The 13,558-nt window shown below is 38.7% G+C and overlaps 2 protein-coding genes across 3 annotated transcripts; both read right to left on the reverse strand.

Moving 5' to 3' along the window:
• Window positions 1-1,384: 1,384 nt before the first annotated feature.
• LOC115669320 (non-classical arabinogalactan protein 31-like) lies at window positions 1,385-2,934 on the reverse strand. Its single transcript, XM_030590553.2, has 2 exons — window positions 2,391-2,934; window positions 1,385-1,766 (listed from the first exon to the last, which is right to left on the reverse strand). Exons 1-2 carry the CDS (start codon window positions 2,566-2,568, stop codon window positions 1,450-1,452), a joined length of 495 nt encoding a protein of 164 aa, XP_030446413.1. The 5' UTR covers window positions 2,569-2,934; the 3' UTR covers window positions 1,385-1,449.
• Window positions 2,935-3,202: 268 nt separating this feature from the next.
• Window positions 3,203-11,065, reverse strand: LOC130134463 (DEAD-box ATP-dependent RNA helicase 38-like). 2 transcript variants are annotated; one of them, XM_056320048.1, is made up of 8 exons: window positions 10,695-11,065; window positions 10,293-10,586; window positions 9,758-9,991; window positions 8,678-8,743; window positions 5,699-6,100; window positions 5,465-5,576; window positions 4,205-4,290; window positions 3,203-3,622 (listed from the first exon to the last, which is right to left on the reverse strand). In XM_056320048.1, the coding sequence occupies exons 1-8, from the start codon at window positions 10,971-10,973 to the stop codon at window positions 3,560-3,562; spliced, it is 1,536 nt and encodes a 511-aa protein (XP_056176023.1). In that variant the 5' UTR covers window positions 10,974-11,065; the 3' UTR covers window positions 3,203-3,559. The 2 variants fall into 2 exon arrangements, with proteins under 2 accessions (XP_056176023.1, XP_056176022.1); XM_056320047.1 differs by lacking the exons at window positions 3,203-3,622; window positions 4,205-4,290 and adding an exon at window positions 4,748-4,926.
• Window positions 11,066-13,558: the final 2,493 nt, after the last annotated feature.

Genomic DNA, 13,558 nt, shown 5'->3' on the forward strand with positions numbered 1-13,558 from the left:
CAAATTGACGCGATTTCCAAATGTAATTATGACACGTAAATAGATATTGCAATCGAATATATTATTGCAAATTCAATTTTATATACGTATTAGATTCGTGCAATACTTGCTCACATATTTCCACTTGTCATCGTAGTTAATGTGCAAATGAGGACAACATTCTTAAGAAGAAAAGAGAAAATTATAGCAAAACATTTGACAATATAATCAAATTCTAAAAATTTTAAAAGATGCAATCAAAATGTAAACATTTTAAAATATGAACAATCAGGTCTTAAGTTTGTAGGATATAACGTTGTAAATTCAATTTTATATATGGATTAAATTCGTGCAATACTTTGCTCACATATTTCCGTGTCATCTTTTATTTATCACGTTTATCGTACCCACTTGTCATTGTAGTTAGTGTGCAAACAATGACCGACATTCTTAAGAAGAAAAGGGCAAATTAGAGAAACCATTTGACTGTATGAACAAATTCTAAAAATTTTATAAGATGCAATCAGATTGTAGACATTTTAAAATATGAACAATCAAGTCTTAAGTGTGTAGGTGGTGTCACCTGATCATCGGAATTACAGCCTCATATAAAATTAAGGAGAAATCGAGTTTCAAGTCAAACATTAAATCTCACAGTCAAATTGTGAATTAAATCATCTTAAATCAATCAAATGACAATTAAGCAATTAAAGCTGCTTGCAATTATGCACGTGTCATTGTTCAACGTTTGATTTAGTTTTTCAATCATTTTTTTTTGTGATTAATGAGAATTGGAATTTAGAATCTATAGGGTTTCAACAACGAGAAATTAGTATTTCAAATTTGTTGATTGTTGTGATTATCTTGTAGAAATTAAACTCATGGTTTTTATTGCTCAAACGAATTGCGGTGTATGCGAAAAAGCTTTGATTGATTTTCTTTTTTTGGTTCAAATTGAGATTGGAAATCAAAATTTAGGTTTTTTTTATTTATATTGGATTTTTACTCGACTTTGCATAAAAATTGAGTTTTAGTTTCAATTAGTAGTCAGAAATTCAAATGGTCCGAAAGTCATATCACCTGATATCCTTGCCGCTAGCGGCAAACCCTTGCACAAATTCCAAATTATTTAGAACTTGATTGCGTTTCGTGCAAAGACATTTAAGAATTTATGTGTACTTTTATAAGGAAAAAAAGGATTTCAGAGATAATTATTTTGTCAAATAACAATGAGTGTTATTTTGTCAAATGACATAATTTACCCGAGATTCGAGTGTTCTCTGTCTTTGTTGGTTCCTCCATCGCTAGTACAAGGAGAAAATGAACGAGAAAGAAAAAGTGTCACCAGTTTTCAGGAATATCAGGATAGATGAAGCAGTAGCAATTGATCTGATGTTACAAGACGTCGGAACACGAGGAGGAAGAAACATGGGCAACTTCTTCGCCCGATGTCACTTGGCAACTCCATTCTCATTCAATTTCAGGTTTCTCACACATGGGAGATGTGTAATACAGCGGTCCAACAGTGTACTTAATGACTTTGCGGTACACGGAGCTGGGGCGGCTGAGTTCGACTCCTCGGCATCCGCCGGCAAAGTCGGTGGCAACGGCGCACGTCGGGTCCGGGGACGACACGAGCCTCACGGAGCACAGTTTCTCATTGAGTTGCTTTCCGTTGATGTACTTGTTCACGATCATGTAGAATTGGCCGGCTCCATCGGTGTCATCGCTTCCATAGAATATCACTCTGTGCCTTTGGTCCATGCAAGTGAGTGAGACCTTGGCTCCTGCAATTCACATTACTTCCCCCCCTTTTACATCGCTGAATTGAAATGTGATTAAATCTCATTGGACATTTTGTCATGACGGTGCGAGAGTGACATCATAGTAAGTGATTCTCTTCTTTGGTGCCTTCAATTACATTGAATACGCTCGTTCCACCGCAAGAGGGAAAGAAAGAAGAAAATTGATAGAGAACAGGAGTGCATAGGGGTGTAATTGGCCCCGTCGAGCTGCCCCATTTCTAAGCTCAAGCTCGACTCGAGCATACTTGGGGTTTGAAACTTGAACGACTATTAACCTGTGCAAGTGCTTGAGCTCGACTCGACTACCAAATCAAGATGCTCTACTCGACTCGATTACGGTCAATTTGTAAATAAACTCAAGCCGAGCTCGACCTCGAACATTATAAGTTCATACTAAGTAAAGCTTACGGATTTTCGTGTCTATTTTGCCAATTATTGAATTTTTTTAAAAAATATAAAAACTCAATTTGTCTTGCAAGCTTGTCGGGTTGAGTATTGTCGAGCTCGAGCTCGACCCGAAAAAAGGCAGAGCTAGTTATCAAACTCGAAAGTTCGAGCTACAAGCGAATAGCTTAATTCAATGTCGAGATCGAGAGAGAGACACACCTTTAATAGGATGTCCACCCCGAACCCATTCATCGTAGCCCTTGGTGCAATCCTGGCAGAGCACTCTTCCACCGACGTGAATCACCTTACCGTCCTCCCAAGCCGAAACTGAATCGGCGCCTCCCATCCTCACCACAAGCAGTGCCATAATCACCAACACCGCCGTTCCCATCCCCATCTCTCTCTCTCCGCAAGAGACCTGATGAAACCCTCGAAGTGTGCATAGAGAGATATAGATGGCAGACACAGGGCCATTTTCCACAGAACGATTAATTCATGGAGGACCACTACTACTTGAACGTGCACTCCATTCTCACATAACAAAACCATTCTTCTCTCATCTCCTTTATGTTTAAATTACTACTGACGATTGGCGTTGGGGAAAACCCCTCTGCCATATGACCCAGTCAAATGACATCAGTCTTCATAAAGAAAGAACCAACGTTCAACGATACTAACTAACGCAACCATTTAGATGAACCATTGTTCGGACGATACTTTCTTTTTGGATAAATGCAGATTTAACTCTCTCAACAAGATTGGTGTATCAGCTTTTGGGAATTTATATGGGTAAGAACATTTTTTTTATTACAACAGCACATCGACGTTCTAAGTTCCTGATGGTAAAGCTTTGACTTTTCTGAAGTTATATTCACCATCGATATCCACACCCCGAAAATCAGTGTAACAAAACAAGAATTGCTTTTGCAACATTATTACGGTATACGATACTCATCCGAATGACCGTCACTTTCAGTGCTTCGTTGGGTAACATGGAGGTTCGAGGTCCCACACAATCTCTCTTATAATCATATCTAAAACATCGATAGTTTCTTTACCATTTGCAATTCACTTAGCCAACTCCTTACATAGAGGTCACAGCAAACTCCACTTGGCTTCAAGCTCCAAATTCAAAACAATGCATCCACAGAGCCATTGCGGAAAATGCCCCGATGCCCACAAAAAATCTGACTCGTATGGCTGCACATTCACTGGAAATAATTAATCCCGACTACAACTTCTTCAAAGTAATTATCCCAACTAAAAACCGCCATGATAGTAGCAGCTGACCGAACACTACATCTTCTCATAGAACAGCAGACACCTTGACGACACCAGCTCATAGAACTCGCTTAACATCGTCACACGACACAAAAATAGCATCATCGTCACAGCAAACCAGCTGCCTGAAGTGCCTTCTTAAATGCCTCCTCGCTATTCCATGGTGTAACCTGCAAGGAAAACAACATAGCAGAAGCAGTCAATAATATGCAAGTTCTGTTTCGCTTCGTGTAAATTGGTTTTGCAGTCAGAGGGAGGTTTTCCCTGATATTGCTTCTAAAGAAATTCACAACACAATTTTTTGCAATCTTGACAATTGATTTCCATAAGTTGACAGCGTAACAGTGGTGATGATGGACAGGACAACTGAAATATGTGGTAGTCGGCAACAGTCATAGCAGTGCCATGCTGGCGGTGATCAACTGGTAGTGACAGTGGTTGAACATGGCAAATACGAGGTACTCAGGGTGGTTGATGATAGTGGCAGACAGTGTCAACGAGTTCCTTTAAACCATTTCCTTTTCTTTAGATGAACACAGATATATTGTCCATTTTTAGTTGACCATAATAACAATTTCCAGCGACCAATTTTCCTTCTGAAACTAAAAACCCAGAGATGAGTAAAAGATTAGCAGAATTTCCATTAAACGAGTAAATTTAGTTCTGTGAAACACACCACAAATAACCCTTAATGATAATGCAAAATGATCAATAAAACGAGTAAAGATTGTAAGATTTGTCAAATTACTCACCTCAGGAACTCTAGAGGCAAAATGATTTTCAATCTTAGCCATGAGTGCCATGTCCCTTTCACTGCATAGCAAGTTGAACACTGCTCCTGATGATAAAGCAACACTACTTGTCATCAGGACACTTTTGTATGGCGAACTAGGCAACAATAATATATGCCAAAAGCACTCTTTATGAGCAGAGTGCATGCACAGAAAGCAGAGTACAAACGATTTGTATGCATGCATCAGACATAATGAGGAAATGCGATTTCCAACAGCCACAACTTATATCACAAATAACAGAAATCATCAACCAACACCAGTGGTTGGAGGGGAAAAAACACCCTGCTTTGCAACATCATCGCTGTATATATCAACATCTCAGTTCAAGAAATACAGAGAATGGATAAAGTGGTCCAGAATGCAGTAGATATTATTTAGAAATAGAGCACATTGTCTGTGCGATTTGGACAAAGCTCGCCCACTTCAACAACTCTTGGCTCAGGCAAGTGTTATCTCAATGAATAAGTAGATACATAAGAAGCTTAGTATTGATAGGGGATGATTACCCCATCAAGGTCAATACCCAAAGAGAACCTGAGACTTGCTCTTTCTTTCTCTTTCTAAGGTTGAGTCAATTTTGTTCTTTATTAGGAGCAGGAAAGTTACATTGAAGTCGATACCACAGTCATCCTTGCAAGTTTGGCTCCAAGATGAGCAAGAAAGGTAAGAAAACCTACAACCTGCATCTACCATGTCAAAGTCGATAGTATGTTCTTTTTGTACTTGAAAACTGTCTTGTCAATGCGGGAAAGTATGGGCACTTTACCAATGAGAGCTGCTACGACAGAGTAAGTTTCAAAGGATTTCAAACCAATTCAAGGGTCAAATCTTGCTAAATAGTTAGCTCATAGCATGCAGTTAAAGAGCAACTTCACTGCATTGAGTTTTGGAAAACAAGTAGGGGATCCAAGTTTTGATCAGAGGAAAACTTTTTCTTTGGTCAAAATTAGAGGGACACACTGTCCACGTGGCAATCTGGATTAAATGGTATGTTATGAGGATAAGAAAAGAAAATCATAAGATTTCTCTTAAACCCTCATTTTATGAAAAGAGGAAATCAACCTTAACTAGGCTTAGAGAGGATAGACAACATAAGAATGTGAAATACTAGGCCTACCAATCTATTCAACGTAATACTATACATATAGTCTTCATGAGAAAAACAACCACCAAAGAAACATGTAAAAGTTGGAGCAAATCTTAAATCAGGAAACAAACCTTTGCGCCCAAAACGCCCCGCCCTTCCAATTCTGTGCAAGTATACCTCACAATCAGGATCCGACGGATTATTATGCTTTACAGGAAGATCATAATTGATCACCAAATTGACCTACAGGTAGCCATCACACCATGTCTACATATTACAAAATAACAAAGATAAAGTAGCATTCCCTTAAGCTAAGATGAGACCAATGAACTTCGGATAATGGAAAAGTATAATGAAAGCAGTACCTGCTGTTGATCAAAGCCTCGAGCCAGAAGGTCAGTTGATATGAGAACCTGTGTCAAACCATCTCTAAATTCTTTGACAATCTTGTCTCTGTCTTCCTGCCTAAGAGCACCTTGGATAGTGGTAACTTCATAGCCAAAACTAACAAGTGTCTCATGCAAATTTCTTGCACTATGTCTGGTGCGAACAAATATTATTGTCTGTCCCAGATTCTCTCCTAATTCAAAAATTCTATCTCTGATCACTAAAACCTTGGAAGGTTCATCAGGGCAATGCACCTTGTACTGCTTTACTGACTCTAAGGATAGTTCTTCTTTCTTCACGAAAAGCTGATTGTAATCTTTCACTACTCTTGTTACAAAATTCTTCGCCTTGTCATCGAATGTGGCAGAAAACAAAAGGACCTGGAACAAAATAACCAACCTTTGAGTAATCAATATAACCAGAATGAGAAAAAGAAAAGAAGAAAAGCATGGCAATTCAAGAGAAAATTATTCCTTCCCATACTACTTTCTAAGCCAATTCTGCATAACATTGAAACATTATGATTTAGCTACTCTGATAGAATTCGGATTTTGAGGGCATGAGTGTGATTTAGCTGGAAGGAAAATTTGAAAGAGCAACAAGTTGTGTTGTTTGCTTCTGCTTAGATCAAGATTTTGAGATCTTGGATTAGATGGATTTGGAAGCAAAAGTAGAGAGCTTCACGATCTGGAACCGAGAGACTGTAGGGTATTTTAATGTGTTTCGCGAACCGAACGGTTTACGTTACCCGATTCTATACATATCACCCAAACCAGAAAGAGACCCGGCCTCAAAAGACCCAATATATTTAGTTCGAGTTGGGCAGTTCGGGCTTTTTTGACACCCCTAATTTATTCTTCAAAGAACCAAGACTGAAAAAAATGAATAATGCGTGTTTTACAATGTAGAGCTCAAAATGAGTGCAACAGAGTACAAAATGAGGTAGTAGCGCATTTTCCTGACATTAGCAGGTGTCTAGAAACCCAAAAACAGAGGACAGGTTGATGCGGTTTCTAAAAAAACAAAAAGAAAAGAAAATTGTATATGCAAAAGCGCATCAACTCCTTCAACAATTTTCTCTGTATCGCCTGTCCCAACGAAAAGCAAGCCCCACACCATCAGAAAACATGAAACTTTTTATTTTCTCAGCTCCGACTTATGTTTCTCTGTTTAGCTCAGTTATTCTCTTGACTATGTCCAAATATAACTAAAAGATAATGCCCAAAAAAGCAAAGTAACTCCTTTCTACTCCTCAGACAGATTTTTGGATATAATCTTACAATCCTTGTATACAAAAAACAAGATCATTAATATTTTCACATTGCTAGGAACACAAGGAAGCAGATCTATTAAATTTCACGCACTAATAGTTGATTAGAAAATGCACCCATGTTAACTCATTTAGACAACTCATGAAGTTCATTTCTTTAACAGAAACAAGACACTGTAACAGTAGTGATCACAAGAAATAGCATCCAACAAACATTGCTAGAGAAGTATAACTTTAGAAGTTATATATTATTATAACCGACTACTAATGTGACCTTGTATCATGACGACCCACCTTTCTCCATCCCCTCCTTTCTTCTACTCTCAGAGCCTAACTCGCATGGGTATCACAACTTTACAACTAATAAACATCAATCAGAACAAGAAAAAGAGAAGGTAATGGTTCTAGTCAAATAATGCTTCGCTTCACTGTAGTTGTGCTTTGTCTATAAATTAATTAACTTACCCCCCCCAAAACAAAAAAACAAGCAAAACAATATAGGAGAACAATAAAAAGAAAACAGATGAAGGAAAAAACACAGCTTTGTATTTGTAATGATAGTAGAAAAGTTTGTAAGAAATCCTTCATCTCTTCTAAAGCATTATGTTGTGCCCTTTATACCAGTATCGAACAACCTGATCCTTGAATCCTTATCCTTTATGTAGACAAGTCATACTTAGCAAGGTATGTAATGGATAGTCAAGTAACGCATTACCATCCGATAAGGTAAAATTACAAATAACACTATAACTATGGAGAAAATCAAGTGAGTGGTAAAGGAATTTGACATTACAGGCTTACAGCTTGGCGAAGAAAGGAAATGAAGACAAGAAGTGGGACCTATTCAAATCGAAGGAGAGGACAATCTGGTTGAAGCTTGAATAATCAGAAATGGGATGGTAGCATTATTACTAAAACAGACATGATAGCTTTTCCTTACCTAGTTTGGAGAGGTCTTTTAAGTTCCCATATTTATTTCATAGTCTAGTAGCGGACATTACAAAGCAAGCCAGTGAAAAGTGTCTTGCACACTAGTCTTACCAAAACTATTATATCTATCCTCCCTTTTTTAAATTATCAAAAAGCAATTCCATTTCATGTCATTTGGTGAAAGGATATAACATATTAATTAACAGCCTCATCATGTTCTTAATACCGAAAAACTTCACCAGGAAATAGAATCTTCAAAAGAATAGATTTTTTGTTTTTGCTTAGGGGGATGGAGAGAGAGGGAGGGAGAGAGAGAGTAAAATTAGAGCCCACATGGATTCATAATGGCAGACAGTAAAAACCAAGAATGGAAAAAGAAACGAATAACCGAGTCTGTCTGAGACTGAGCACTGAGAGAATTAGCTCTGCCGTACGGTCAGATATAATGCATTGGCTCTTCCTTCCATCTATTTCGTCCCAGTTGCCCCAAAGGACATGCATTAGAGAATAAGACAACAGAAACTGCCAAAAGATTTCCTCATTGATGCAAGTATGTTTTCATATGCTTCTAACTACAATTTGAAAAACTTGATAAACCTTGGGGAACTATTATTCCACACTTGTACTTCAAAATCAAACTGATCGTCCAAATGTATATGTGACTTCACCTTCATATGATATTAGCAACTAACTTCCAGGAATACCACCCCTAGATAAAGTCTATGAATGATTTTACAAATTAAACTCAGGAATATACCTGGAAGCTGGCATTGGCCCTTTCGATGTCCTTCATTATCCTCAAAGAGTTATCCCTAAACCCATCCTGCATTCAACCACAGATTAAATATAAACCTGATCTCCAGTAAAAGAGGAACACTAACATGACTATTAAATGATAAGTTCATAAAAGTTACAGCTAAAACTACATGGGAAGGTATAAGAAAACGTTGGATGATATTAGCACAAGAATCGCCATGACTTTATTGATTAGCAGCTGATGGATAGAACTTTGAGCCAATGATAAATTGAAAGAGCATGATAGCTTAAAACAGGATCACAAACCAACAAACCAGAAAGAAAAACTATACAGGGAAAATAAAATAAAAAAAGACATTTTCCACAGAGTAAAATTTTCCACTAAATCTTGTGGGGAAAATATGGATCTGAAATAAGAATCTAATGCGGCATTGTGAAATTAAAGATTTCCAGTACAGGAATCGTAATGCTTTAGAAGAGAGTATAAGACAAGGCATCATGTTATTACCACAGGATCAAGCTCAACGTAATCTTTGAACAAGAGAACAAAAATGTGCATGAAAAATAAAATTAGCCTAAGAAGATTTTCTATCCTACAAGAAACTAAGAGGACACAAGATGGCACTGTTAATAGAATACATTCTGTCCAACCTAGTTTGGCCATGCCGTCTCCTCTCTTCATTCTATTTGAGATTTCGTATGTCGCATGCTGGGGGTGGAACAAGCTGATTAGTTTCCCAACGCTTGCTTTCACAACCACCACCCCCACGCTTGGGCTGACACACACAAAAGAAAAGAAACTAGGGGGGAAAAAGAGAGAACATTATGCCGCTCAGCTAATGCTGATAGAAGAGAACAAAATTCTGTTCATTTATCAGCAACGAGGAATGACAGAAATGCAGGCCAATACCATTAGGGCACAAATACATCAATTACTCCGCCGGAACTCCACTAGTTCAGTAGACTCCAAATGAAATGAGCAGAATAGCTACCAAGGGAGCGAGAATAGCTACCAGAGACAAGAATAAAAAGGAAAAGAAGCCAACTGCAATGCAACAAGCTAGTTTTGGAGGCTGACTACCTCTGCCAACATATGATCGGCCTCATCAAATACAAGAATCTTTATGTAACGTGCACCCAGTTTCTTTGATGACATCCATCTCTTGATTGTTCCAGGGGTGCCTACAACAATTTGTGCAGTAACAGGTGCCCGTTTGGTAATCCGCATACAGTTAGTGCTATCCATCAGCACAGGCACTGCAGCCTCTGCAAGTATTCCTGTGTACTTTCCCATTTTCTGCAAGACTTCCATGTTCTGCAAGAATTGATCACAGCTTGTGTCAGTACATACAAAAGATACATAACTTCATTGAACTGACAAAATGCGATCAGAAAGTCGGCTGAAACCTCAAATTCTATTTGCTATGCTAGTCATATAGAACGCACTGAAAATATCATCCGGATTCTTAAAGGCCAGTAAAAGAAACGTCTTGTCTGAGAGATCGGTCAAATGACTGAAAAAATAGTCAATATCTTTCTCACGACGGATCGGTCAAATTTGTTAAGAGTTCATATGCAGAGCCAGTCAGAAAATGTGGTGATCCCATCAATCTAACCTGAATTGCCAGTTCTCGCGTGGGGCAAATACAGAGAGCTTGAGGAGCTTCCAATTTTGGATCAACTCGGCTCAACATTCCAAGCACGAAACAAGTGGTCTTGCCGGAACCATTATGTGCCTGAGCAATGAGATTTTTGTACGGAGGGATCAAAATCATAGGCAGGCTGATAGCCTGGATTTTACTGGGCTTCTGAAATTTCATATCAACGTATAAACCCTTCAGGAGCTCCGGCGACAGATTCAAATCCTCGAAACTACTTGCTGATGTATATGGCGTATCGCCAGATGTAACCTGCACCGATTAAGATCGATTCAGAGCGTATGGAAACCTAACGAGACAGCAAAACGAGTTTGGATTTTCTAGCTCCTAGGAAACCCTAGCGCAGGATGGACAGATCACCGCTCTGATGTTGGAATCCTCGGGTTCGTCGAGGAACTTGTTGATCTTCTTGCTCTCGTCGATGGTCAGGGAGGCGAAATCCAGATCCGCTCCCGCTTTATCCGCCGATGTCGTGGCCGCCGCACTCTGCTCCTCCTCCGCCTCGTCGTCCACCTCGTCGCCCCACGACCGCCTCGTCTCGGTTGCCGGAGGCTTGCTGTCGGTCGCCGGCGGCTTGCTCTCGGTCGCCGGAGGCTTGCTCTCGGCCGCCGCGGTAGGAACGGAGTTTGCGTCGGCCATTGCAGCTAGCTGGGATCGGCGTCGAGGCCGTTAATGTATCGAGTTGGGGACAGTAGAGAGGGCTCCGCGTGCGGCATCCGCAAAAGCGAGGAATTAAATATAGGGTTAATATAAGGAAAAACCCTAAACTGGTATAGTTGTAATAATTTTACCCTAAATTATTTTTTTAATCACAAAAAACTTCAAATTGGTATATTTATGATAAATTTATCTCGAATTATTTTTTTGATAACAAAAAATCCCGAACCGGTATATTTGTGACAATTTTACCCTAACTAATTTTTTAATATTATTTTTATTATTTCGAATTTTTTATTAATTTTTTTTTTATTTTTTTCTTTAATATTCTTCATTTTCAACCACTGGCCTATCGCCGAACCGGCAACCGGCAACCGGCCATAGGCGGAAGCCGGCGAGGTCGGCCCCGCCGACGGCCGGTGAGGCCGCCGCGCCGCAATCTGCGCGAGGTCGGCCCCGCCGCCGCTACGAGGTCGGCCCGCCTAACGCCGGCGAGGCCGGGCTCGCCTGCAGAACGGCGAGGTCGGCCTCGCCAACGGAGAGGTCGGCCCTGCCGGCCGCTGGCAAGGCTCGACCTCGCCGGTGCTGGGCGAGGCCGACCTCGTCAGTGGCCGACGGGGACGAGCCCTCGCCGGCTTCCGCCTCTGGCCGGTCGCCGGACCGGCGACCGGCCAGAGGTTGAAGATGAAGAATATTAAGGAAAAAAAGAAAAGAAAAAAATTAATAAAAAATTCGAAATAATAAAAATAAGGGTTAACATGAGAAAAAACCCCAAACTGGTACACTAGTGACAATTTTACCCTGAATTTCTTTTTTACCATAAAAAATCCCAAATTGGTACACCCGTGACAATTTAACCTCGAACTGGTATACCTTTGATAATTTTATCCTGAGCATACCATAAAAAATCCCAAACTGGTACACCTGTGATAATTTCACCCCAAACTGGTACACCTGTGACAATTTTACCCTGAACTAATGACAAAAAACCCCAAACTGGTACACCTATGATAAATTTACCCCAAACTATTTTTTTTACCACCAAAATCCCCAAACTGGTACATCTATGACAATTTTACCCCGAACTAATTTTTTAATATTTTTTCGAATTTTTTTTTTTTCGAAATTTTTTATTTATTTATTCTTTTTTTTCCTTCATCTTCATCTTCAGATCTGGCAAGGCTTGAACTCGCCGGCAACTGGAGAGGTTGGCCTCGCCCCACAACGGCGAGGTCGAGCCTCGCCAGCGGTCGACAGGGCCGACCTCGCCGGCTTCTGCCTTTGGCCAATCGCCGGTCGCCGATTCGGAGACCGGCCAGAGGTTGAAGGTGAAGGAAAAAAAAGAAACATAAAATAAAATAAAAAATTAATAAAAAATTTCAAAAAAATAAAAATAACATTAAAAAATTAGTTCGGGGTAAAATTGTCACGGGTGTACCAGTTTGGGATTTTTGGTGGTAAAAAAAAAATAGTTCGGGGTAAAATTATCACAGGTGTACAGTTTGGGGTTTTTTATGGTATGTTCGGGGTAAAATTATCACAAGTGTACCAGTTCGGGGTAAAATTATCACAAATATATCAGTTTGGGGTTTTTTATGCTAAAAAAAAGTTCGGGGTAAATTGTCACAAGTGTACCAATTTAGAGTTTTTCATGGTATTAACCCTAAAAATAATATTAAAAAATTAGTTAGGGTAAAATTGTCACAAGTATACCAGTTCGGGGTTTTTTGTGGTCGAAAAAATAGTTCGGGGTAAATTTGTCATAAATGTACCAGTTTGGGATTTTTTGTGGTCAAAAAAATAGTTTGGAGTAAAATTGTCACAATTGTACCAGTTTAGGATTTTTCGTGATATTAACCATTTATTCAATATAATTTATGAACTTTGACCCAATATGTAATGCGGTCCCTAAACTTCTAATGTGTTCAATATGATCTCTGACCTTTAACTCAATATATAATATGATCCCTAAATTTTTAATTTATTCAATATAGTCCCTAAATTTTTGCTACATGTTCAATTTAGTTTCTGAACTATATGAAAATGTTTAATATAGTCCTTTCATTAATTCAAATAAAACATTTTTATATAGTTCAGAAACTACATTGAACATGACCACATTGAATAAATTGAAAGTTCATAAATCACATTAAATATTAGGTTAAAGTTCAGAGGCTATGTTACATATTAGGTCAAAATTTATGAACTGTTTGTATAATTATCCTTAATATTTAGATTAAAAATTTTCTCAAACGAGAGTCAACAAAGTCAACCTCCGTATTGCTAAATATTTTATTTTATGGGACATTTTATTATTTTGCGAAAACAAAAGAGATAGGCCACACCAATCACCTTTCGCTAGCGCTCTTGCTCATCCATACTAAATTCTTCTCGTGGATTTTATTTTAGAAATTCGTTAAATATTCATTAATTATTAAAAGATCATATTGCACTTTTACAAATTCTAATTCTGCGGATATGATAATGGATTTTGATTATGTTATGTCTGTTCGAATTAATATTATTATATATTAAAGAATTCACTATAATTTAGGTGGGTGTAATCC

Source organism: Syzygium oleosum, unplaced genomic scaffold, assembly GCF_021117445.2.
Source record: "Syzygium oleosum isolate NSW1041296 unplaced genomic scaffold, Sole_v2.1 Sole_v2.19, whole genome shotgun sequence".
NCBI classification, from domain to species: Eukaryota; Viridiplantae; Streptophyta; class Magnoliopsida; order Myrtales; family Myrtaceae; genus Syzygium; species Syzygium oleosum.